This window comes from Ciona intestinalis, chromosome 8 (genome assembly GCF_000224145.3).
Source record: "Ciona intestinalis chromosome 8, KH, whole genome shotgun sequence".
NCBI lineage: Eukaryota > Metazoa > Chordata > Ascidiacea > Phlebobranchia > Cionidae > Ciona > Ciona intestinalis.
Genome location: NC_020173.2, coordinates 5,510,908 through 5,538,178, shown reverse-complemented (window position 1 = coordinate 5,538,178; position 27,271 = coordinate 5,510,908). Strand labels below are relative to the sequence as shown.

At 40.2% G+C, this 27,271-nt stretch overlaps 2 protein-coding genes across 6 annotated transcripts in view; one reads left to right on the top strand and one right to left on the bottom strand.

Annotated features, from left to right (window-relative positions):
- Positions 1–24,367, bottom strand: part of LOC100180112 (phosphatidylinositol 4,5-bisphosphate 3-kinase catalytic subunit gamma isoform) — a 42,893-nt gene extending 18,526 nt beyond the window's left edge. For 2 of the 3 annotated variants that reach the window (XM_018812916.2, XM_002122718.5), the window contains exons 1-2: positions 24,257–24,367; positions 7,185–7,276 (exon numbers count right to left, since the gene is read on the bottom strand). The gene's annotated coding sequence lies outside the window, so the exon portion shown is untranslated. Of the gene's footprint in view, positions 1–7,020; positions 7,124–7,184; positions 7,277–24,256 lie in introns of all 3 variants that reach the window. The other variant, XM_026835676.1, reaches the window with a different exon arrangement.
- LOC778938 (protein Wnt-7b) lies at positions 999–26,687 on the top strand. Of its 3 annotated transcripts, none has more exons than XM_018812921.2 (5): positions 999–3,263; positions 18,935–19,161; positions 24,275–24,362; positions 25,138–25,369; positions 25,653–26,687. In XM_018812921.2, the coding sequence occupies exons 1-5, from the start codon at positions 2,842–2,844 to the stop codon at positions 26,124–26,126; spliced, it is 1,443 nt and encodes a 480-aa protein (XP_018668466.1). In that variant the 5' UTR covers positions 999–2,841; the 3' UTR covers positions 26,127–26,687. The 3 variants fall into 3 exon arrangements, with proteins under 3 accessions (XP_018668466.1, XP_002128034.1, XP_026691483.1); XM_002127998.3 differs by lacking the exon at positions 999–3,263 and adding an exon at positions 14,092–14,339; XM_026835682.1 differs by lacking the exon at positions 999–3,263 and adding an exon at positions 17,401–18,181.
- The last annotated feature ends 584 nt before the right edge of the window (positions 26,688–27,271 follow it).

Genomic DNA, 27,271 nt, shown 5'->3' with positions numbered 1-27,271 from the left:
CTCCTGGCATTTTAATAAAGTCTACGTGATGTGAAGCGTAGAGAAACACCGGCCCAATACGGTTTCATTAAGTCCAGCGTAGCGTTTATACAAGGTACTGCATGTTAGGCGCACGCACTTCAAAACAGGGAAGGCGCAGAGTGCATGAATTTTAATCCAGTTACGAAGCGGAATAGCGAGCGCCGACACGGGTTTTCGCGGGAGTTGAACGCCTGTAAAGGGCCAACTATCGCACGCAGTTTGGACAAGGGAAGGGTAAATTAAAAGCGCGCTGCCTTGCCAAGACGTGTTATTGACTGCTCTTAACTGAGCGAGTGAAGTCGCCAGCGAAGGGAATTATTCCCGATTTCGGAAGAAGCAAACGGGAGGCAGCTTTTGTTTTGATTAGCGTCGAGCCCCGCGTTAAAAGAGATGTGCCCAGACAGTCAGGGAGTAGTTGGTCGTATATAACGGAGGCCGAATCAGTTTGGTGTTCAGAAAATTAGCTGGGGTTTTGTGGTATGGACTCTAAGGAATATTGCCGCACCGAATTGGCTTCCAAGATTAGAATGTAGAATTTGCTGGATTATAAATGAATAGGTTAAGTTGCGAAATAAATTTGTGTATTTACCGCAAAATTAGAGTATTATTTTTAGAAAACATTTTAACTTTATTACGTATTTTGTATTATAGAGAGTAGGTCGCTTTCATTTCTAATATTAGGTCAGTTTCCGCGCGGTCTCACGGTCAATATACTTCCAGAGTTTACGATCCGCGGGCGCTTATCACGCTGAGGGTAAACGGCGCAAATCTGATTGTTTTAAAGTCGGACAAGCAGTCACATAAAGCTTCGTGCCCAGCGGGGTCCTTGCGTTGGTTATTGTTACTATGTTACTAAATATTGGGCGAACGGATGCGGCGGGTTGGCTTTTAATCGGGGTGTGTACGCTGTGTAAGACAGTTAGTCGAATTCGCGCAGTTTGAAACGAGTAAACACGATTTCAAATCGAATTAGTGTTCCAGATGTATTATTAACGCCAGTGGACAGAGACGACGGATTTTAACTCAGTATTTCAGCCGCAGGTTTTCTGTTAGGGCGTCAAATCATAAGGTGGAATTGAAATGAAATTGTAGGGTGTAGCATGAAGTTACGAAGTGTGGTGTTCTCTAAATAGACCCTGCCTGCTGTACGTACGTAAAGGTCATGAGTAGAACGTGGAACGTTGTTATTTTTAGCCAATTATGTTGAGAAATAATAGTCACCTACGAGATAAGCGCTATGCGTGGATATTTAATTAATGTTTTAGTTCAAGGCTCAAGCATTGCGTATGCGGTGAACTGTATTGCCGACTGACTTCAGTTAGACAGTAAGTCGAGAGAATACGGAAAGAGGGATAAAAATAAGGCGGACTTACATACATTTTCGATTGCTGTCACAGGCGCGCCTAGCTTCTAAGTAACCTTACGTATTTCGCTTTGATCTATGAAGGAGCTATGCAGATTAACTTATGCGTCATCTGGAATTATTTTATGATAGTACAATTTGACGTGGCGCAAAATTGCTCTAAAGACCATACATTAACGTATCGTGTTCAGCATTTACATGTCTGGTGATTTTTTTTATAGTGATCGCACCTATGACGTCCCGTGACATATGACTCAAACGGTATGGGTGAGAGTCCCAGCGGTGACGTTTTATCGCGTGTGGATTCATAAGGTTTCCGCCGACGTTATTATGGAAGATATATGTTGGCGTCAGTATTTTGCGTGAGACATGTTAGCTCACCCAACAGTTTTTGAAGGTTTTCGCTTTAAACAGAATGTTAAAAGCGTTTAAGATAAGTCATTGGGCTTTTTCATTTTAAAACCTAATGTAAACTGCTGATAGTTGGACAAATATTGATGTGTTACCGGGTGAATGGCTTGAGTAAGATCTTAATACACGTTTCGCGGCGTTTAAGCAGTAAAAGTGTTGAAACACGTGCATCGGCTTAGCGGGGGTCTTCAGATTGAGTATTTTGTTACAAAATCCCATGCCTGGCCGGCCAGGCTCGCTAACTGTCGGGTAATAGTTGATAATTCGCCGTAATCGGCCAGCTTGGGGCTCCTCCAATTGAGCGTGGGTCAAGCGTCCGTCGTCGCTGGGTCAGTTTACGTACCGCCGCCTTTGAAGCGAGTTATATTGCTTTGTGGTTCGTTCCGCGCATGCGTACTGTTTGCCTTGGTCGCTGGGTCGCAACGACAGGAAGTTGCGCAAATTTTTCACCGTTTATCAGCAGATGTGCCAGCCAGCGTCTAGCAAGGATAATTTGACTGTTTAACTAAGTGGAACATATTATCTTTATCGACGACCTTAAGCAAAGAGAAAGTTGGCAGTCGACCAAGACCCGGATTTCGCATTAGTTTAGTTCGTGGCCTGCGTCAGTTTTTATTGTGCCCGAAAACTACGATTTTTCGTTTGCCACAACTGTTATCGATCTCGTATAAAAGTACAAATGATGGATAGAAGTGTTTCTTAAGAGTTCGTGGGTGGAAAGCATATTGGCGTCCACCTCCGGCTTCTCGATTTGACCGATTTTTTTGTAAAAAAAGCAAACGGCGAGTTACGACTTTTTATGAAAGTAAGACGAAGATAGATCTTTGTTTCGAAACTTGATTTTTTTCTCCAGGCTTATAATGTTCTTTAAGTAGGTGTGAATAAGACGTGTGTGTTGCGTTAATTCAACCTGTGCTTTAACCAGGACTTCAGCTTCGGATTTCAGATCGACCACGCGGGATCCGGAAGAATAAAATCGACGTAATCGAAATTCAAACCAGCGGAACTAAAATTAAGGGTTTTGGTGAAAAAGTTGAAAACTAAGAATGGTTTTGGATCATCAAGATATGGAGGAAAATTATTTACAAACTGCGACCTTGAAAGCGAAGGATAGGACGCTACTGGTGGATCTTTCGTTTCGTGGTAAAGTGCAACCAGAAACAGACTCCTCGGCGAAAGAAAATCGGCGAAAATCTTGTTGCGGAGAAATCGTCGGTGCAGTTTCTTCGACAAAATTCTCAGAACCCCAGGAAATCCACGCTTGCAAGAGACACAGAACTAAAATTGCTGAATCGACTCGTTTTGGAATTTTTAAACAGTTTGGAAAATTTCTTCGAAAAACACTGCCGAAAAAGCAACGAAAAAAACGCGGAAAAAGAAGACGAAATTTAAAAACACAACGTCATCGACAGGAGCGAACATGTTTGTCACATCAGGCGATTTTTCTACTACTTATCTTGCAAGAAATGTGAGTACCCATGTATATTATACTTATGTATGCTGGTGCTATAGCTATTTTTATGCATGGTGCTTGCTACTATTTTAGCCCTATAGCTATTTCAGGGAAGATTTTTGATCGAATTTTTGGTTTAACCAGATTAACAGTCTGTTTTGCGGCGCTTAAACAGTCATGACTTTAAAAACGTGTGATGCTTTGATCAATAAGTTATACGCAAAGATTTTCAAAGTATCAAATAACAAAAAATATAATATACTGTTTATGCTAGCTATTTTATAGTGGATTTTTGATCGAAATTTTGGTTTAAGCAGTTTATCAGTCTGTTTTTTTTTTTACTTTAAAATCGGTTTTTATCGTCAGCGACGATTTTCGAAGTATCGAATGACAAAGATTCTGAAACCATAGTCTGCACGATTATCATACGTGTGCACACTGCAGATATGACGAGTCATGTAGCCGACAGAATAAAGCTGTAATTTGGGGCTTTGTCTGCTTTTGTGGTTTCTTAAAAGATGAAAATCGTGCTCGGGTTTTGTTTGCAGGTGTGTGATACAAAAGCGCGATCAGATCGGCAAACATTTTCAGGGACAAAGGATTGTTTTAGCCAGACGTTACATTTCTTGTTTATCAGTTTTCATTAAAATTCTGTTAAGGAAACCTGTTTGAGAAAAAGAGTTTTTAAAATCAGTGGAATTTTAATTCGCGTTGCGTTGACGACTAGGACTTTACATTTGCCCGATGAAGTTTCAGTTTTCGCGGAAAATTCGTTTTTTGTCACTTTTCGGTCTCCACAGTTCGTTGGAATTGAGACGAAGCGGAATTTACTTTTTGTTTCTGTTTCTCACAGCCTTGCCCTGCGGGGTGGGGCTCAACGAACCCGGGGCGTTTGATGAATCAATAATTCGAAGCCCCACGACAGGTGCTGTGAGCGCAAACATCAACTCCATGACGTAACAAACAACTACTATTTCCTAACAAGGCAACGCTTTTATCAATTTTGCTGTATAACAGGGTGGGGTAAGATGGGACACCTTTTCATTCTATTTTCTCGTCCCACTTGGTAGTAAACAAAGAACATTTAAGGAATTATAAAACCGTACCCTCACGACTCCCATAGACCGTTTTTAATTGTTTAAAACACGATCAGTATGTTTTGATTTTTATTTCCTTGTGCCCGGTGTATGTTATATCCCATGTTCGCTGCCGGGTCGCGTCGTTTAGGTTGAAAGCGTTGTACCGATATAGTAAAGTAATTTATAGAGCAGAAGGTAGAAGTACACCTATGTTGGTTTAGTATGTAGTAAATCACAAGTAATATGTGATCCGTTTAGTAAATATAACTCCCACGCAGTAACTAAGAATATATTCCCAACCGCTAGCTGTCGCGTTACTGAGTTATTTTGTTTGCGCTTTTCGCCATTTGGCACTGACGGACTGTCAAGTCAGAATCAACAAAAACACTCTAGTAATGATTTGCGTTCAATAAATATATTCAGTGCTAATTTTGCGAAGCTATACTTGTCAACCAAGCGATACACCGCTGGTGTACAGTTGTGTAGACACATTCAATAACATTTAATAACATAACACAGTATAATATAGTATTAAACTTCGGGGTAAGATGGGATACCGTTCGCATCTTAATCCCATATTTCTCCCTCGTGTTTTAAACATTAACAGCGCCTATTTAAATTCTCTGAGTTACGGTTATATAGTTCTGTATAAACATTCTTTGAATTCTACCAAATAGAGAATGAAAACATGTAATGAATATAGACAGCAAACGATGTTTTAAACCGTAAAAAGCTACCATACTAAGCAGCGGCTTTTAGTTTTGATTTAAACTCTCTCATACGGTAAAGAAAAATCCCGGAACTATTAAAGTTATATTTCCGTATACTTTATGATAGGGACCGCATAGTCGGGCAGTGGGCTTAACCCAAAGTATCAAAATGTCAAGTAGGGACTGCGGTACAGGGCCACCATGATAGATGTATTATATTGAACAAGATAATTGAAATCGAAAATGTCCCAAGCGGCGCCCGTTTGTTTAGATGAGTCGCTTGCGACCTTAACTACTTCCCTTGGTAATTCTGTTGACGTATTTCGTAAATACTGACGGTTTGTTCCTTTTGGCACAGTTTTAGATTATTTGTTATTGTAACAAAACACGAAAATGTACAACACATATTTGATCCCTACTTTCCTTTACAAAGGACCTTATACTACACCTAAAACTGCTCGAATTTTAATGCAACTACTTCATATACATGAAATTCTAAATTCAACCCATGTTTGTTTATTTGTGAATGCTGTTTTAAGACCCCTCCCAAGTTAAGGTATATATTTAAATGATTAATTGTCTGCATTTATTAACCTAAAAATAGATTATTAAATGGGACACCTTTAGCACATAATATTAAAATATCCTGATCGTGTTTTAAACAATTAACAACGGTCTATCGGAGTCGTGAGGATATAGTTTCGTATAATTATTTAAATGTTCTTTGTTTACTACAAAATGGGTCAAAAAAATCGAGTTAAAAGGTGTCCCATCTTCCCCCACACTACTGTACTTAGTAATTTTACCGAACTATATACCCGTATTCTCACGGCCCTAAAAAATAGCGTGGTAATTATTAAAAAACGACTAGGAAATAAAAAAAATGTTCTGAGAGTATACCCCATCTTGCCCCCAGTATCATGTGCTATAATCATTACATCAGTATACTATAGTTTAAACGTATGCACACAAACCCCCAACCCTTGGTGGGCAAATAGAAAGTCGGTGTTGGGTTGCTAGTTGGTTGGGGTTGCCGTTTGACCTCTGCCCGTTTTCGCTATCATGTATCAGTCCCGAACAAAGTTCAGGAATGGAAAAGGGGCCGTGTCGGAAAACTAGACTTCCTATCGAAAAGCAAACAACGACAGATTGTGTTTCGACTTGCAGTAATCAAACAAATTCGCCGACCGTGTGAAAATAATGTTGTAAAACAACTCCACGTGTAGAAATTTATTCTTAGGTAAAACGGTATTTTACACCATGTATATTTAGTTAGGGGTTCCCGATAGAACCCGAATTTTGATGACGTATTCGGTGACGTCACGACTAGAAAAAGTGCACGGGTCAATAGCATGCCAGTTTAAACAGCTTCAAGCTGGTTTCAGTTACTGATGTGAAAGTAATGACGGAAATGTGAAACAGGAAAAGGGGTGTGAACTACAGCGGTGAACGTTAAGTCTCTGATGTGGTTCAAACAAATTCTTTTTTCCCACCGCCACCGCGCCCTACTCTGACAAAAGACCCATTTTCCAAACATTTATCAATGTTTGTCGTTTTTAAGTCGCAGGTGTCGTATTTTTAAACCTAACACGAATACAGAACGTCTGCCTTTGAACAACATACACACATTTTAAACTTTATTAGTCACTTTTTTTTTTTAAGGGTTACATTTTTTATATGTTACATTTTTTACGAGTTGCAAGTGTCGTATATTTTTTGTGATTCCAGACAACAAGATTGTAATTTAACTCCCAATATCCATTAACCCCTGGCTTGTTGTGCATGCGGTGGAATTTCGGTTCGTGCAAGAGCATTCTTGCCCCGCCTAGGTATAAAGTTCCCTTATGTCGTGCAGTTAGGTCATGCCTTTAATCCCAGCCAACGTAAAACTTTCGGAGTACACAAAAGTATGTACAAAAGCATCACGAAGCTAGCTTAGAACAGGCTGAGTTTGGCTATGCTGTGGTATTACTAAAAACGTACGTGTTTTTCCGGCTATAAAAGGCGCAATGCTGGTTGTTATCGCACGTCTGGGGGAGATTACAAAAGCAAACTGATCGTTTAATATCAGACATCAAGGCACAACCTGTACGTAAACGCTTAGGATAAGTATTGAGCGCGTCAAAGTCAATTTTCATAGGACTTACGACAGTATTTGTTGTGATAGTCTTCAAGCGGTCTTAGCCTCGCATCTTTGTGGGTTCGTTTGGTTTTTTTTGTGCTTCGTGTCTTTGAGAGCCTGAATGTAAAGATTATTGTAAGCATTGTATAAGAAAACAGCATATAGCCCCTTGCAGGCTTGAGACAGCGTAAGATTAATTGCTAGATTAAAAATACTGTTAGGCTAATCTATACCCCTTAAACCGTGGGCAAAACTCGTGCAAATATGAGGTAATTTATGCCCCTAGCTCGGCCGTACGATGAAGGAACGCCTTTGATATATCAGCAAATTCTGAAAGCTTAGCAAGATCCAAAGTGGGTCTGCTTGCTGACGTATTAACGATGTTTATTCCTGTCGCCTTGCCATGATTGCTTGGCCCACGGTTGCGCTGTATGGCGCGCGAGTAATCCTACGATAAACAGAGGCCTGACATAGCGGACTCCCGTGTAGAAAACGTTCCAGAGCGTAATTAAACAAAAATCGGTGTTTGAAAATTGTAATTGAATATTACGAGACACATAACGAGTTGCATTCGTCTTTTAAGTCATGTTTTACTATGCTGTTTATTTGCGTAAATGGAGGTTGTTAATAGTAATTTAGGGTAATATAGGATATTATGACCAACAATATCCCATATTCCCTTTTTAATAACTATAACAACGCTCCTTTAAGTCGTGAGAATACGATTTTATGTTTTTTTTAATGTTCTTTGTTTACTACCAAATAGGATTATCAAATAGAACGAAACACGTACCATCTTACCCCGAACTACGATATAGATTTGTTTGCGTGATCTTATAACAGTCTGTTACGCCCCAATGATTCTATTGGCATTTATGACGTCACAATCATCGATTGTCTGTCGTCACAACACGTGATTCAGCCAGGCAGGAAGGGGTGGGTAAAAGGAGGGTTGGGGTTCAACGGACATATACCCATGCTGCTATGGTAGTTCATTATTGAAAGATTAGCGACCACCATATTTGAAAACATTGGACATATTGTGTGCCATGCCTGCTATAATTATAAATCTTAGACAAATAAAGACGTTTTGCCGGATGACCGAAATAACTATTGAATCAAATACTAAACAGAAATAAATAAAACCATGTAAATTTAAAAGCTTAATGGTGGTTGTTAGAACTAGGGTACTAGGTTCAGGTCCCACCAAAGCGAGGCAAACGGCTGAAAGCACTGATATATGTTTACTAAATGAGGGGGAAACGTCTCTAAAAGATGCGCATATGAAATTTTATCTCTTATAAAGGCACATAAGAGGTACTTGAAAGATATAGTAAGGGTTCGGTTCGTAGTTGTCGTAACCTCCACGCTGATAACTTGACTAAACAAATATATATAGTAGGGTTGGGTAAAATGGGACATATTATCATTTTCTTTCTCTCGTCCCATTTGGTAGTAAAAAAAGAACATTTTCAGAACTATATGACCGCATCCTTATGACTTGTTAATTGTTAAAAACACGGTCGAGAAATATGGAATTCAGGTGTTGACGGTATCCCATCTTACCCCATAGTATTATACACGTCGGCGGGTATTCACTTTGTTTTACGAGAAGTAGAGACAGTAAAGGGACGAATGACAAGCATATGGGAGTGTATTATGACGTTAGATGCAGTGGTTTTATATGCACAGTCAAATTAGGTTTCGTATTATATAGTAGGGTGGAGAAGGATGGGACACCTTTAGCACATAATGTTTAAATATCCTGATCGTATTTTAAACAATTAACAACGGTCTATGGAAGTCGTGAGAATATAGTTTTATATTTTCTTTGATTTTTCCTTGTTTACTTCCAATTGGGACGAGAAAATAGTATGAAAAGGTGTCCCATCTTCCCCCATCGTCCCCACCGTACTATAATAAAAATGGCCGACACTTGTATTTGTCGCCGGGCAAGCGGTCTACGTAGGTTCCAACTGACGCGTTATGAAAACAAACGAGGAAGATTTAATTAAAATCACTCGCCGCATGTCTTCGCTCTTCGCAGCTTCAATACGTCGGTATCTGTTATACAGCTTATGATGGTAGTTATAGCACACGTAACAGGCATGTAATAATGTATTTATATGTTTTTTCTAGTCCGCCATAAAAGATGACGATTTTTAAAAGAATTTCCGTCGTAAAAATCGACGCGAAATTAAGCAATTACAAGACAGAGAACCCAATAAATTATACTCGAAAGTTCTAAAAAATGTTTAATGTAGTTATGTCATATAACAATTAAATGTGATACTTCATACATAAAACGTAAATTGGAACAAGCTTTTTATCGTGTACCGTTAAGAACATACCCCTATAATGTTGTATGTCAGGTTAAAATGTGAAGCGCAGCCCGACTGCGGTATATTGACCATTTAAGGGACTTGTCGATCGATTTAAATAGGAATGTGTGTGTGTCACGTACCCTTTAACAGCAAGTGGTCTTCTATATCTCGCTAATCTGTGGGATAACAAAACTACGTTCCGGAATGCTAACCATGCGCCTGAAATTTATTGTGCCTGAAATTTTTGTCGTTATTTCGCGATGCTTGCCGGATTGCTTACCCAGTCGAGCGATAAAAACGTGGGTCCTATTTCCGCGGATAAAAACTGAACCAAAGCGTAATTCAGGTAAAAACCCGTCCTGGGAAAACGTAAATATTTATCGCTACTGAAGGTACCGCCTATTCTAATTTAAGAGTACATTACGAGCTTCTGGATACAACCGTAAACGACAGGTGTATTTTACATGGTGTAACTCTCTCGCACAGGAAAAGGCTCTGTTACTGAGGTTACACAACGGAAATTGTGAAGTCTCTCATGTCACGGGACCCAACCTTTAAACTCTCGTTTTAGTCTCGCCTCGTGCCCACGCGTTAAAACATCAAGTCACGTTCAACTGCCCCACTGCAGAATTTCCTTTTGTTTTGGAGGTTTCGGCGAATATACAGGCTACAGTAGTTTTTTGGGTTACAGACGGTTTCGGCACTTCAAAATAGCACCTGCGCCGTTCGGTAAACGTAATGGGATAAATAAAATAATGAGTAGAAATCGAACATTAAAACTCAAAAACCCATACCAATACTAAAATTTGTCAATAATCATAACGCAGAATATGAGTGTTGTTTTATAGCGGGGTAAGATGGGATACCGTTAGCACCTTTATCCCATATTTTCTGGCTATGTTTTTAACAATTACCAATAACTCTCATTTTTAGCCACGGGCTACAGTTATATATTTCTGTAAATATTTCCTGTATATAAATGAAAAGTGAATGGTAACATATCCCATCTTACCCCCAGTGTGGGGAAAGGTGGGACAACTTTTATTCTATTTTTTGTTCCATTCGGTAGTAAACCAATAACAATTAAATCATTAAATCATCACGATACTTAGATATTAAGTGCTAAAGTTATCCCGTCCCTCCCTACTATATATATATTGACAATTTGATAAACTATACTGATAGAAGACGTCTAACTTTAAAACGAATTCCGATAGTTGAACAAAAATAAAGGGGAGTAGACAAACATACCAGAGATAAAGTTATCTTTTCATATGACAAGCAAATTGTGACGATTGCTGCTAATATCAAAGCCAAATAAATTACACAAGTGCGTATAAATCAGATAATGTAAAATAGTATTAATATTATTTGTAACTATTTTTTCTAGAAAGCAGTTTTTCCAGAAAAATTGGGCAATTTATTTTCTGCTATTTTATTCAACGTTGCAGGAAAAGATGTGATATTATCATTAACATTTTATGGCGGATTTTATAGCCTTTTCTTTGACGTGTACAAGTAATAGAAGTTGCTTGAGTATCAAGAAAATACATTTTTCGAAACCAGGCGGAATGTATGCGTGTAACAGCAGTGTAGGGTAATTATAGCTTGTGAGTTTTCTTTGGCATTCGTTGATGTTGGAATACAACAATATATGCTTCTTTGTAAGGTAGGGAAACGGAAACTACAACTACGGAGACATGTAGGTCGTCTCGGCACGCTTCGGTGCAAAGCTCACAAGTGGCGAAAGCACCGTAGCGACGTAAACATAAGATTCTTCGTCGGCATTGTTGGCTTTTTGTCGCGAGAAACATACAATGGACACTCTTACTCGCACGTGTGCGACAAGCCGCGAAAAAAACATAAAAGCCACACGCAGCTTTTGAACTGTGGGTTTCGGATCCGACGGGTGAGGCAGATTTGAACTAATAAAGGCTAGCGGCTGTTTCGGGCCCCGGGCGTGACGAAATAGACCATCCGTATTTCCGTCGCTTCAAAACGAGATAGCATTGCATTAAGCGCCGTGTTATGACTTACAACTAAAAACTGTCGGGGGTCCCGAACCCTCCCAACTGATGGCACCCAACCGAGGGTAAATAAGCAGCCACATCTTTAATAAGCGATGCCAAGTTTGGGTTTCGAGTCGGCAATAACAGAGACAATTACCGGGTTGTCTTTATACCGATCAAAACAGGACAAGGGGCAAAATAAGGGCCAATATATAAAAATACAAACCCAGGTTGTAATTCAACACCGTCCACACTTAGGACTCTGTCATCCACACGTTTTTGGTTCTATGTATGACGTAAGTGCGAATTAGCCATTGCACGACGTGACTGTGACCCCACGCGCCCAACCGTAGTTCAGGGTAGCGGAACGACGGTCGCAGGACGGCGAAAAACTGTGCGAAACCCGATGATGCTATTTGCGTTTCGGATTTGCTGGCTAGAGAAACGAAAGTGATCAATTTGTGTCGGCTTGGGGTTACTTTCGGGTGTTATAATCTTGTTGGCCGTGAACTTGAGCAACTTACAGCATTTGCGATGCGATTTAATAAGTGTTGGTACAGCAACGGTAATGGTGCCTGGCAGTCGACCGGCAAAATCTATAAAACCGTTTTAAATCCATTAAAAGTTTTGCTTTGGAATTTTCGCATTCCAGTAAGAGCTCGAGCGGGACACTTTCTGAGAAGCCATTGTCGGTGCTTGAGAGCCGCTCGACATCGCTGCTTGGTTGGAAGGAGGCGTCAAGATCTAGTGTAGTTCAAGCACCTGTCTTGAAGCGCAGTTCTGAGCGCGACCACTGCCTGTTCGAGTTGTCCTCGCGGTCGGTTTCGTCGCTGTCGATCTAGATCGTGACGAACAAGCCCGCGGCTTGCGCAGGTTTCCCGCAGCCGCTAAAACGAGCAATTACGCGTCCGCACTACGAACTAGGCCGCAAATTGCTACTCTAGCGCAATGCGACTGGCACTGAACTTGGCAGTACGACCGGACGCTACGAGTGGATTATCCGCTCGCCCCACGATTGCTTCGCTAGTATCCCGTAATGCCATACTCGCTGACAAATCCCCTCCGATCCAACCTACAATCAAGTGCATCTAATCGCCAACCGCAGGAAACTTCCTGTGTGAAAATGACGTCGCTATCTCGATCGTAACAATATCAGGTACCAGGTAAAACAGAGGCCGTGCCCGCACTTGCACCTAATGCATAGTTGCGGCGTGTACGAGTGTCTTATGTTCGCACCTGGGCCGTCGTTCGCCCAGCTTAACCGTAAGCAGGAAAAGAAAGTGAGACGGACTGAAAACGAAAAACGTTTAGCGTCGATTTAGCCATTTCTCTCGGCATACGGCGCGTGGCTATGGTGGCAATATGCGGTGGTTAATAGAGAGAGAGATCGGGGATTAGGTGAGGCCTCCGCGGCACAACACAGCAGGGATTCCCGCAACGGAATCCGTAGCGAGTCGGGCTCCGTTTGAAGTTGAAAGTTCATGGAAAGGCTTAGAATTACATAAAGCTGTGCGATTTGACCCCAGTTTAACATCATTTTGAAACGTCGACGTATGTTGCGCATGGAAAACCTTCGCTAGAAAAAGAGAGAGATTTTTGCAGCTAGCGACTTATACAAGTGCAAATATAAGAAATTGGTCTGAAATATTTTATAGAAAGTCAGTTTGTGCAATTCATTTATTTGCATTTGCACGTTTTTAAAATTTAGCATTGCCAGCTGTATCTAATATTGCTTGTCAGTCTGTATTGCGAGCAGGTTCTAATTTATAAAGTGTAAGATGTTTTGAAAAACAGTAATATACGATATTGACTGCAATGAATAGTTGGCCGCGCGCTCTAAGCTTAATTTTGTGTACTGTACGTGCCCAAATGATGCTGTGTGCTAGTGTCGTGCGTAGAGTTGTACCAGAGGTGTATCATAGGTGACAAGGTTACCCAGGGTGACTGAATCTCATCCGTCACTGTAAGACCGTGAACTAAATCGCAGTTTACGGAAAAAACTTCCACCGGATAAAAATACGGAACACGAATTATTTTTTGTATTAAGTTATCAGTTTCTATGTAAACTATACTCATGGAGAAATTCCTCGACTGGTGACGCATTTTCCTTCCTATAACACTTACAAGCGTCGAACAAATGCTTTCTGTTCGTGTGTTAAGTGTTCACTTAAGTTTAAGTCCTTTAATCCTACGTTACGTCAGTACGAGAATATCTATATATTGCTTGAGTGTGTTTAGTGCGGGTTATGTTAGACTAAATATCCCTCTGAAGTTCAGAGAGCCATCGTCGTCCTATTGTATGATTTCATAAGATATCCGGATACTATAAAAGTATAAGAGATACAGTTTATGTAGCTGGATTCTCGCGGCCCGCTTTCAATATATGTATGACGTAACCAGTAAGCATCAAACCCGGGACCGAGCGTTGTCAAAACACAGCCCGTTGCGTTATTACTTGTTAGACACGAGTAAATATAAACACCCGGCAAAGTTACGGGAAGCCAGCTTCAAAAATAGCGCGAGCTGTAGATCTATAATCCATGTATATGTTGCGATTCCCAGAAGTCGCAGCTAACATTCAATGTTTCCTGTTAGTTAGAGTTTAGCTTTTTAAAATAGGCTGTAACTGACAGCATTTATACCGAAGAAGAAAGAACAGCCTGTTTATAAGCGGGAAGAACGAAAAAAACGATCGAAGATTGTTGGAAAGTGAAAAAAACTGGCGCTTAAGATTTTTTTAAACCGGATACTCAGTAGAACAAATTCAGTGATCAAAGTCATGTACAATTGGAGCAGCTTAAATTTCGTGTTCTCTACTTTGCTGTTGTTCGTTTCAAGCAGCCCCGCGTAAGTACGATGGTATGTGTAGAATAGTAGTGTGGGGTAAAATGGGACGCCTTTTCATTCTCTTTTCTTGCCTATTTGGAACTAAACAAAGAATATATGCAGACTTATATAACCGTACCATCGCGAATTAAAAAAGAGTTGTTATTGTTCGAAACGCGATTAGAAAATATGGGATTTAGGCGCTAACCTTACCTCATCTTACCCCACAGTACTATGATAGATAGAATTATCCAAAATACTACAATACCAGGTATTGAGTTTATTCGAACCCCGACAGCTCGTTTTTGAGAATCTCAGTTTTTGTACAAAGGCGTAATTACAGCTTACAGGCCTTAAAACAGTTTTAACGAGCAAATCAGTTGCTTAATAGGATTATAAGAGGCCGCGTTCCCCCTGCCAAGCCTTCGGACCGTGCTTGCTTAACCGCATGCGTATAGCAGTATGAAATAGACAAGAGTTTAGCACATCCATCGCTACAGCTGGCACGTTGTTGACATTTGGTAATTGGTTTCGCTTAAGTTATTGCATCATTGGCGTGGATGTTAAGAGCACCAAAGTAAATGATAAAGTGCCTTGCGTTAAAATTGCACCACAGTAAACCGTAGGGGATGTTTTGGTTTGGTTTGTCTGTTTACTGCGATAGATTAGCGCTCAGGCCACGATAAAAGATAATGTTAAAGAGCATTTCATCTTGCCCGACTTTAATAGAAAGAGTAGAACTATAGTTAATGGATATGTTAGCGTAAATTACAATTTCAAAATTTCTGAATAATTGTAACATTTTATTCCGTTTAATGCCAAAGGCTTGTTATAAATTCCATGAACCTGACCCTGATCTGGTGCTTATAGAGTTAAACGATTATTGGGTAGTAAAATATAGTACAGATCTGGTGCTACGGAAATGTAACAGACATAATCAAATCCAGCCAATTGTCGTATAAGAGATATATAGTAAGGTGGGAGAAGATGGGACACCTTTTCATTCTATTTTCTCTTCCCATTTGGTAGTAAACAAAGTATTGTAAAACCGTATCCTCACGACTTGCGTTTGTTTAGACCGTTGATAATTGTTTAAAATCCTGTTAGTATATTTGGGTATTATGTGATAAAGGTGTCCCTTCTTACTTCACCCTACTAAATTTCAAAGGCCATGAACTTTAACGCTAGGTATATGAGGGTCACAACTATAGCAATATCCTCCAACTTGTAATTCAGTTGATCTGTCAAGTTAATTTCCTTTGTCTCGCATGGTTGTGATTTCCCAGGCGTATTTCAATTAGAAAATTTAGACGGAATTAGCTACTCGCAAGTGCAATGTATTAACATTTAAAGTCTCCGAGATATTTAAAGACAGCAATAACACGCGAACTTGCACATAATGTTACTATAGATAACGTATAAATAATTCCTACTGATTAGTGTGTTTAACGTTACTTACATAAATGGCGAAATTTGCTGCAAAGCCCTATTTTCCGTATTTTTAAACTTGTGGTCGTGTAGAGGGAAAATTGAACAGCTTAGTTGCAAAATGTGCGACTACCATGTTGCTGGACTCGTGTTTTCTTTCATAATGTTTTCCTGACCTAAAACCCCGTATTCGTGGGTTCAGAGACCTAAGGTTTTTACCCCATATCATAGCGGTAACAATATATCGTCATGTGAGGCCTTAACTTAACCAGCGGTTTCAACCTCAATAACACAACACATGTGGGCGTAGCCGGCGTTAATATGCGACCACGAAGGTGATAATCAGCCAAAGGTAGAATCATAGTAATTGCGGGATTATTGTGGCAAGGCTTTTCTCGCGTGGCGACCCCACCGCATATTAAACTTTAAAATCAAACGAAAATAGATCGTGCTATAACATGTCTTATGGGATTAAATTGACACCAGTGTAGCTTGTGACATTTCTGTAGCGATTTCTTAAAGAAAATGCTGCAATTTCAATGCATTAATTGGTATATGTACTATTAACACGTAATTGGTGGGAATATATCTTATTTTCGAAAACGAAGTCAGTTGGGCAAGCGAGTGGTCACACTTTTATATAAGTGGCAACTTGCGAAAGCGCTTGAGATTTAGTGGTAAATCCGCAAACCGCAAGTTCTTTGATCTCAGTTGAACGAGATAGATCTGAAGCACAAAACTACCGGTTTGTGGTCAGTGGACAATTGCGCTTAAAGATCTAACTGTACATTTGACTCGTAGAAGTTTCAGCGAGGTACAGATACCTGATTTCCGCCTATGTTTATTTGTTTTTAAAATACCCGGTTGGCGTATGAAGCTTTTCGTATAGCGTGCGAATGATGCGCGTTTCGTCTTCGGTTTTATGGTAGCAACATAAAATAATGCTTTTGTTGTCTATGCGCTGTGGACGAAGCTAATTTAAAGCAAAAATGAAACCCCGTCACGCATTTGGTCGTGAGAACGGAAATGGGGCAAAAACAACCATGGTTTTTATGACCCCGGTTGAAGTTGAAGATTTAGATTAACTGATAGCGATTGTTTTTACTGTTCGCTTGTAATCTGCCTAACCCTTGCCCTGTGCTTTGGAAAGAGTTTTAAACTTTATCAAAAGAGGGATTCAGGAAATAACTTTTACAACTTTTTTGTAACCAAAGCTATGAGCTAATATTACTATTACATAATTTGAATCCAACATTCAAATTTTAATTATACAAACTTTTTCGTGTGAAACTAAGAGCATTTGTACGCCCCATAATGAATACTTCTGCAAAGCTAAATCTGCAGCTGTTTGCAATCATTTATCAAAAAACTTTGACTGACTGCTACCGATCGTTCGTAAAAATGTGTTAAGTATTTGCAAGATTTCTTAACTTTACCATATCATGTTCGCCGCAGTGTGTTAGCCAGCATATTGTTACGTCATCAACTTGAAGTGTACAAATGATTTATCAAATCTAACACTTGCTGGCATTTAAGGTAAAAAATGTAGGAATTTTCGTGATTAGTTCAAAAGCTATATAGTTCAACATTCAGAACGATCTGGTTTCTGCATACGGTACGTTGTATTCATGGTATCGCCTGTGAAAAAGTTAATAGTTGCTCTATTTTGTCAGCTAGAGATACCATATTATGGGTAAACATAGTAGATGAATTGTTTTAGTAGAAAAAGGTCATTTCTGCCGTTTTTCCTCGCCGCGTGTCTCCACTTATCTACAAGTTGTATTCGATACCTTAAAAAGCCGGCGTAAAAATTTCTAAAAGCGCCCCGACATCTGAAACCGCACGTTTTTATTATAAATTAAATGAATCTTTTGCGACCCATAACCTGTACGACGGGGTAGGAGCGGAAAGTAAAACACAAAGGCCTGCTTGGGTGAAACGACAAAGGGGAATCAAAGATATCAGTTTCGGTGGTACTTACAGAACCACTTGGGATAGAAAGCGGTCGTTTTCCGGAGTCGTAATTCTGCCTTAAAAATCGCGATAACTAAAATAAATTCTGACGTTACCATTTTCCGCCAAGTCAAACGCTTGTTGCCGAAATATGTGAGCGATGACGTATGCCTAGATTGCGTTACGTACCAGCGGTAGGCAGGTAAGCGAAAGAGGGGACGATATGTTTTCAACTGTCACTCGCTTTGTTACAAAAACGATCATAAATTTGCGTAAACTTGCCGGGTCATTGTGTGTTTTACAAACTATTACAAAACACCATAAATAAAACCGACAGAGAGCTTTTGTTTTCGGGAATGTAGTTTGTTTCGCGTTATGTCCGGAGCCAAATACCTCCCTGCCATTTGTTCAGTAACTCGAGCGCCGCGGACAAGGTGCGGTGAGACCTACAGGCCGAGAAAACGCCCTTTCCCAACCTACCGGTATGCCATAGTATGCGTCATATATATTACTGTGGTGTAAGATGGGACACCTTCAGCACATAATATCCAAATATCCAGATCGTGTTTTACAACAATTAACAGTCGATAGGATACGGTTTTATAATTCTTTGAATTTTCTTTGTTTACTAACAAATGGGACGAGAAAATAAAATGAAAAGGTGTCCTATCTTCTCCCAGCCTATACTATACCACTTATGGTGACAACCAAAACATTGCATTTAAGTTTTGCCGCCTATGGCCAACCGCGTGGGAACCGAACCTATAAAACTCTATAGCCACAAAGTAACTTCTACACCGTGTATGGAATCATACATATACGTCTGTAGTCACACGAATGTAGCCTCGCGTCTCGACAAAAGTCATTAGCTGCAATTTGCGTGTTTTTGCCGCTTTCTTTGGCGACAGTAACAGTGGCTGTTTGTGTCGAAACATCGCGGGTCGAATGCGTATATAGCGACTGTCAGACTGTAGCTCTTACAGGTAGACCACCTTTACAAGTGACTTCACTGATATGTGTGTATATTACACAGTTTTGCAACCGATACTGTATTGTTCATTTGTTTTGGACACCATCAATACGTAACAGTTCTAGCTACACTGTTAGTCAGTCATACATAAACGTAATATGTGACAAGAAGAAAATCAACAACTTTCAATCAAATTACTTTACAAACAAGTAAAGCTGTTTCTTAATAAAAATTAAAAAAATTAATATGTCTCGTTTTTTTGCAGAGCGCTCACTTCGGTGTCCTCGATCAGGGCGGGAGTTTTCTGCGACAAGATCATCGGTCTAGCTCCTCTACAGAGAGCTAAGTGTAGAGCAAGACCAGATGCTATGACGGTTATAGCACAGGGGGCGGAGAGGGCGAGATACGAATGTATTTGGCAGTTTCGTTACGATAAATGGAACTGCACGAACAACGGAACGGCGACGGTTTTTGGGACGGAACTATCAGTCGGTGAGTGGCAGGTTTTGTTACCTTTGTGGCTCATGCTGAGCTACATAAATATACCTTATCAGAAACACCAAAAGTAAGGGTCCAAGTAAAGAATGAATTAAACCGCAACATGTATAGTCCAAATGTAAAACTTTGTAGCGTGTGTGACGTATAGCTATAATAGAATAAAGCAACATCAGGATACATATAGTAGGGTGGGGTAAGATGGGACACCTTAGCTCATACTATCCAAATATCCTGATCGTGTTTTAAAAAATTAACAACGGTCTATGCCTATGGGAGTCGTGAGGACACGGTTTTATAATTCTTTAAATATTTTTTGTTTACCATTAAATGAAACGAGAAAATAGCACGAAACGGTGTCCAACCTTTCCCAACCCCACTATAAATGTATTTTATCAGAAGCACCAAAATTGAGGTCCAAATGCACAACTTTATACTCATTTAATCGCAAAATGAGAGCGAGTGTAATTTACTACCACGTACTTTATGGAATATTATACGCGAGTCGGTAAACTGAGAATATAAATTCCTGTAAGCTAACAGCTGTTAAGGTTAAACTTATTGCCACGTTGGATATACCGGATCAAGCATGTCGCCAGGTAAACCCTAGGTCGCAGGGTTCAGAGCACATTTCCAAGTCCTGCCTTGTGGGGTAAACTAAACAATAACGTCGGTGGTAACAGACTCAAAAGAAATACAAATAAACATCCAAGGGCGTTTCTCCGGTCGCCCCCTCCACCCTCTTGGTGGTAAAGGGCTTTAATTACATTCGATACTGAGGCTTTGTCATTGGGGGAACGGGGGTAAATGACTTTCAAGGCACCGTTGTCTCCGTCTCGGGTCTTAATCACTTTTTCGCTTGATGGAATCTGAAAATCGCGAGCTCGGCGGCGCGCACGGGAGGCTAGCTTCTTTGGTGGCAGATTTGGGACAATGACCGCGTGATTGAACAAAGACATCAGTTCTGTTTCGCTTTTGTCGCATCCGGATATCGCGCGTTGACGGATTGAATTCCGTGCGCTAACCGCGCGACTTGCGCGATTTTTTTAGCTAACTATTTAACGATGTTCTTGCTAAATTTTGATTAACGACGTGCGTTGATAAGACGGCAAAACATTGGCCATGATCGGAAGCGGTTTAGACTTTGACTTGGTAATGTCAGTAAACGGAATGCGAGCATATCTCGGTCAAGGAGGCCACGAGAGGCAAGTTTGGTGACGACGGAAACGACGCAAACCTATACGATAGAAGGAGAATTTATAGAACATTCGGCTAGCCGTCTGTCATCTCAACGCGCGATAAGGCGGCTTGTCGCGCGCAGACATCTATGGCAAGCCTACTTACAAGGGGCGACCACAAGATTAATATGGTCGTGTATCTAGCATGTTACTACTGATACTGCGACGTCTTCAGTCGTCAGTGAAATAAAACCGAAGTTTTAATAAAGAAAATACTGGAACGCGGCTTGGGAAAATTAATAACAAATATTAACTTATTATAAATTGTTCTATATTTTGTGGAAAAAATAGCTGTTGTTTTTATCTTTAAACGGAATATTGACCTACATATTCGGTAGGCTGATTGTAATTTACGAAGCAAAGTTTCTGTTACAATTCCAACTCGCTTAATTACAAGTTACAACCTATTTGGCAAGCGTTGCTTCAATGGCTTATGGACACGAGGGTGGTACTCAAAGCTACTCCAGTTTGCCTCGAGACACCACTTCGCATTTTCCGGCACTCGCGCGCGTACATTGTGACGTAATAAGGAACGCATTATTTGGGCCAGGTTCAAAAATTAATACGTGAGCACGCTAGCTTTTGGTCTTAAAAATTAAATTAAATTTGGCAGCTACTGATGGTCAGTGGGGTTTTCACGGTGGGCTTTTGTAACAGACTGTTTATCCACTTTCCTAATTCGGGTCACCTGGGTTCAAGCGACCAGAGTAAGTGCTACTAGTTGCTTTTGATTTTGATTTTAAGTGCTACTAGTTGCTTTTGATCGGACAATTTGTAGATAAGCTGAACCTTGGGGAAACGCTGGCGAAACTACAAAGCACTTAACTTATACGCTTACACAACCTAAACATATATGTTTTTTTTGTATGTACGCATTTTGGTAGAAAAATCAAATTTCCGTTTAAAATGATAAGAGTAGCAGGGTCGGGGAATACGGGACACCTTTAGGACACACTTTGCAAATATTCTGATTTTGTTTTAAACATTAACAAATCTCTTTTAAAGTCGAAAGCCTACGGTTATATCATTTTATTGAATATTCTTGGTTTGTAACCAAATGGGAATAGAATGATCGAAAAGCATGTTCCATCTTACCCCGCCCTACTATACTAAAAAAGATACATGTAACTCGTAAACTGGAATTTCAATTCCAAAAATAGAATCTTGTTTTAATAAAGAAACAACCTTGTAACTTTGATTTCTGTTTGGTTTCCGTATCAGCATTACCGACGAGTTTTCGGTCCTATGTTTTCGTTTTCAAAATTATGTTTATACGGGCCGGCTACCGGCGTTTTGGCGGAACGTTTGAATCGGATACACCTTGGGTTTTCAATGAGGGTTGGCCGTGGGACTTACGTCCAATTCCGAGGCTGTTGACACGTGAAGACGGTGACCACTGGCAAGGCTTCATATAGAGTTAATGAGCCATCACTTAATAACTGAGGGACAGCAGATGTGCAAACTTTAGCATGATGCTAAACTTAAAGCCCTGGTATTGCGGTTACGTTTGACCAAGCATGTATGAGATGTGTCGCATTAAAAGTCCCAAAGACAGCTGCATTTTGTGGATTAAAGTTGTGGGTAGAATAGTTTGCTATTGCAGCTTTGCGTTTCGTCATAGCGTGAACTTAAACAACGCTTGTGTGAGTGCTGCGAATCTGCACAAGACTTTTATTGCTACTCTATAATTTTAAAATTGTTTTGAAAAAAGTTGTATTAAAACTGCAAGGTCACTGAATTTTAATTTGTTGGAAATTCTTTCGTAAAATTTCTGTAACTTTCAAAGCTTTCCTTGTAATTGAATTTAAAGATAAAAATGTCCAAAATGTTTGCTCGGTTGATTTATATAAGCATAACTTGGCAGTTGGTTAGTTTCTGTTTGGTCTTCGGCGCCGGCGATTTGCTATGTAACTTGTGGTGATGGGAATGGACCCCGGTCAAGTTTGCAGGTCGGATTAACCGCTCCCGTGCCCCTGTATGGGACTGGGTCCAAAAAAGGTCAAAAAGAGGGGCATGGCCCCCAAAAAGCGCATCTGTCAGTTCTCAAAGTTAAATACAAGTCGTGTGCAGTTTACCTCGGCAAAAAACAACTCGCGTGGACCAAAAACAACATAGCGGACGCGATGACGCAGACTTAATATCGGAAATTTTCCCCAACTCTGTGACCTAACCTATAGAATATGATAAGCTTAAAATGGCCGGTTTAGAAATGAACAATATTGAATTTTATATTTTGATTACATTTTTTGTATTATATGGATTTCATTTTCAAAAAGTAATTTATATATTTATATATCAATGGTCTAGGATTATGAGCATTGGGATTTTAAATGCTGATGGGTAACTAGAATTATATAACGTCTAAGTTAAACGCGCAAGTCACGGTTAGTTGCTACATGTGTGGTATTGCCAACGCCGCGATTTCTAGTTCCAGCGGTGATGGAAGTTTGAATGTAAGTTATGAGGATTGCTCCACGCCCGTATCACTTTACACAACAGATCGTTTCATTTTTCAACGGTAGCGACACTCCCACGAGGTTCTAACACAGGTAGCTTAGTATGCAGCTGCTGTCTGCACCTATATAGTTTAACGCGTTACCCTAAACCATTGCTTGCACCACTTCAGAGCAAAAAATCCGGTAACCCTGCACGCTATACCAACATTTGTTGCCGCAATCGACGACAATTCTTGCCGTTCCAAATACCAGCTTCAAATATTACCGCATTGAGCAGGGGGCTACCGTCTGCGAATTAAAGGTCTTTCTCCCGGTAAGGCCACTGCTGCAGCGTGGTCGCGTCAGCACGCGAATCTGCTACGCTCACTTGTTGCGTGCGAATAATAATTGCGCAGGGCCCAAAAAACTTTCGTCTGTCGACGCACGGTCGAGCAGAGGTCACTCGATATAAAATGGAGCTATAACTGTAAGAATCAATGTATAAGGCCTAAGACTGCGTCATAACGCCATTTTAGGCGGACCAAACATGTTACGCAATTTAGTAGAGTGGAAGAAGATGCGACACATTTTCATTATATTTTCCAGTCTAATTTGGAAGTAAACAAAGAACATTCAAAAATTATAAAACCGTATCCTCACGACTCCCATATACCGTTGTTAATTGTTCAAAATCAGGATATTTGGATAATATGTGCTAAAGGCGGTGTCCCACCTTACCCCACAGTATGCTATAGAATCTGGCGTATATATTTCACGCTCCCCCAATGTTGAAAAACAAGGTTACCAAAAATGTAAAATCAAGAACGAAAGGTATTTGAAAAATTCGTCCAAGTGGTGGGTAATTGACCACACAATGGTAAAGAAGCGATATTGCTCAACGAAAGGAGCACGAAACAAGAAAGATTCTCGCCACAAAAACGAAGCGTAATATCTCAGTATTTTGCGTCTATGGGGAAAACAAATAAACAAGGTCGTCGTCGTTTTCGACGCAGCGAAAATTCGTCCTAATACTTAGGAATTTGGGCTCGGATTACCAAATATCTACAACGTTATTGAAAAACTTGAAACAGTGCGTAAAGCTGATGTATAAACCATAGCAGAACAATGGTTTCACTTATTAGGAACAGAACAAACTACACGAGTATACACACTACTCATGTTTGTAAAAATTCCATTTTTCTGACGGCGCCGGTGCGTATTGTACATGAAGATAAACGAGTAAAGGCAAATTAGCCGCGCGCAATAAACAACTTAGAGCTCATACACGTATCATAAATCATGTTTATAAATATATCAACAACAGCCTAATATTGCCCACTCTGGCTTATTTTTAGAGCTAACTAATTACATCTATATGAATATGAATTGGTGTATGGTTGAACAGTATTCAAATTTTACCTTATATTTTGGTTTCAGCGTCGAGAGAAAGTGCCTTCGAAAACGCCATCAAATCTGCTGGAATCTTATACGAGATTGTGAAAGCTTGCGGGGAAGGTAACCTGGGGTAAGTACTTCTAATACATCAACAATAGCCTGCCTGTCTCGCTGCAGCAAGATACGAAATCCTGACAAGATTAAGATCGTATTTGTGCGTAATAAAGAGTCTCCCATTACCGGGAGGAATTTCTTGTTTACAAGCAGATTTACAAAACACGATCCGACTTATTAAAGCTTTTAGCAACGAAGGCATGCCTGCCCTTGCATCTTTTGCAGCGCGACCAATAATCGTTCAATTACTCTATAATTGCTGCGACAACACGCAATCAATTGCTCCAAACACGCGTTCTTTTTAATTACAAGCGCCTGCGCAGATTCTGCCATTTTAAACTCTCGATTATTAGTTGACTAACAATTATTGGCTGAGCGAATTATACTTTAGGCGCGGCACACAAGATTTTGCTGAAATAAAACGTCACACAGAGGTGCACGTATGCAAGTTTTAGACGCTGTATATAAAACATATAAGGTTTCTAAAACATATAAGCGATTGACATATAGGTATCACATTCGGCTTATTCAGACAATTAAGAATGCTTGTGACTGCGATACCGATAAAAACATGTTACCCGAAAGCCATTAAAATTAAACTAATAAATTCATACTTAAACATTTATGGAATATGAGTAAATGTAACTTTTATATCCCGGCGTGGCGGAGCAACGACAGTCGTAATAACACGGGTGTTCTGTTTCATACACATCGTCCCGTTTATGAGCTACAGCGTATCAAACTTTAAGTAAGTGATAATATTTTTCAAACGAATTCTTTAATTTTTGCAGTGCTTCTTGCGGTTGCGCGAAACATGACATCAGTTTCCAAAGGACGAAACGACGAACGCAAATGACGCCGGCACAGGTGGAGAGAAAAGTTTATCAACGTTGGAGGTGGGGAGGGTGCTCGGTGGATCTGGGATTCGGGCTTAATTATACAAGAGAGTTCATGCGAGCGGGAGAATTACTACAAAGCTCCAGGACGCTGATGAACCGACATAATTACGAAGCAGGCAGACTGGTAAGTTTGTTGGTAATTCCCTCTGGTGTCGTGGCACAATAGTCAGAGCGCATTCTTTTAACCTATAGGTATCGAATTCAAGGCTCGTCGCTACTATTGTAGGCGTATCTGTACTTAATTAAAACTCAGAAAGTTACATGGCAACTCGTAAGCGGACACGAGGTGTATGAAACAAAACGCCCATGTTATAACGACTGTCGTTGCTTCGTCATACTAAGATAAATAGGTTACATAGATACACTCCCCGGGTTGGAGCTTTTAATATTTGTAATTTGTTTAACAGGCAATCATCAAAAACTTGACGAAATCCTGCCGGTGTCATGGCGTCTCAGGATCATGCAATGTTAAGACGTGTTGGATCGCCCTGCCTTCGTTTCGACAAGTCGGTGACAACCTACGTAGAAAATACAAAGAAGCAAAAAGAGTTGAAGCAATTCTTGGTGGTCGAAGGAGACGGCCTCATATTTTAAAAATCTGGAGAAACCCGAAAAAGCCATCGCCACGGGAGCTTGTGTATCTCGAAAAGTCGCCCGAATTTTGCCAAAAGGACAACCGTATCGGTATTTTCGGCACGCAAGGCCGGCAATGCAACGGCACCAATTCAAACTACAGTGGGTGCGGCAAGTTATGTTGCAACCGAGGCTACAGGGTGACTGAGTACATCAAAATCGATCAGTGTAAATGCAAGTTCTTTTGGTGCTGTACTGTGACATGCCAGGAGTGCCCACGCCTGGTAAGTAAATATACCTGCAACTGACAACTGCCTAATCAGGGCGAGCAATGAAAACACCATCATTACCGATGGAAAACAGCACAAGGCAGAGGCAAGGCCGATGAGAGAAGGAACGGCGGGATTTGCACGAGCTGCGGGGAGAAGTGCCACATCGTTGCTTCTATTGCAGTGCATACGTTCGGGGCTACACGGTCCATATTTCCGTATAGTAGGGTGGGGTAAGATGGAACAAGTTCTCATTCCCTTAATTCTTGACCTTTCTGTGGTAAACAAAGAATATTTACAGAATTATATAGCCGTAGCACCGCGACTCTAAAAGAGCGTTTTTTAAAACACGATCAGGAAATATAAGTGTTAGCTTCTAAAGGTTCCCATCTTACCCCACAGTACTATACAATTATTTATATACCGTTTTTATCAGTAAATTTGCGACAACCTTTTTGCTTTTTGGAGCTTCAACGTAAAGTTATATTTTACAGCAAAGTTGACCTAATGGTCACTTATATGTGGTATTATATTTTTGATATGTTTTACAGACGAAATCTTAAACGATGTTTTATATCAAAATAAACGAAAACAAACAAACTGTGGACACATTTATTCGTCGGCCAAATAAGACAAAAATTTTTGCTTGTATAGGGGAAAGTGGGAAAACACAAGAGTACTTCGCATGTCAGATTAAGAAGACTTTAATGGTATATAAACTCAAGCTTTGCCGGTAATTTCACTGAGTTGTTGAGACGACAAACTTGGGAAACGCTGAAATTAGAAAAGCAAAGACAGTTACGGCTTTTGTAGAGTCGAACTCGCTACCGAATCCAATTAGCATGTTTTATGTTCTCCCTGGACCCCTAGTACCACCGCAAGAAACGTTTTGACCTGCTCGACAGGTACATACTGGTAGGAGAATGCAGAATGATTAATAGGATCCGTGGATTAAGGGTCGGATGGTGTTTGAAGCGGTTGAGGTGGGTTAGGTGGGCATGACCTCTTATTGTGATGAATAGATAGCGTTTACAGCTTATAACTTACCAGTGTTGGTTCTTACGTGTAGTGTATAGTAGATTGAGGTAAGTTGGTACATGATTTTATTGTATATAGTAGGTTGGGGTAAGTTGGTACACGGTTTCATTGTATATAGTAGGTTGGGGTAAGTTGCTACATGTTTA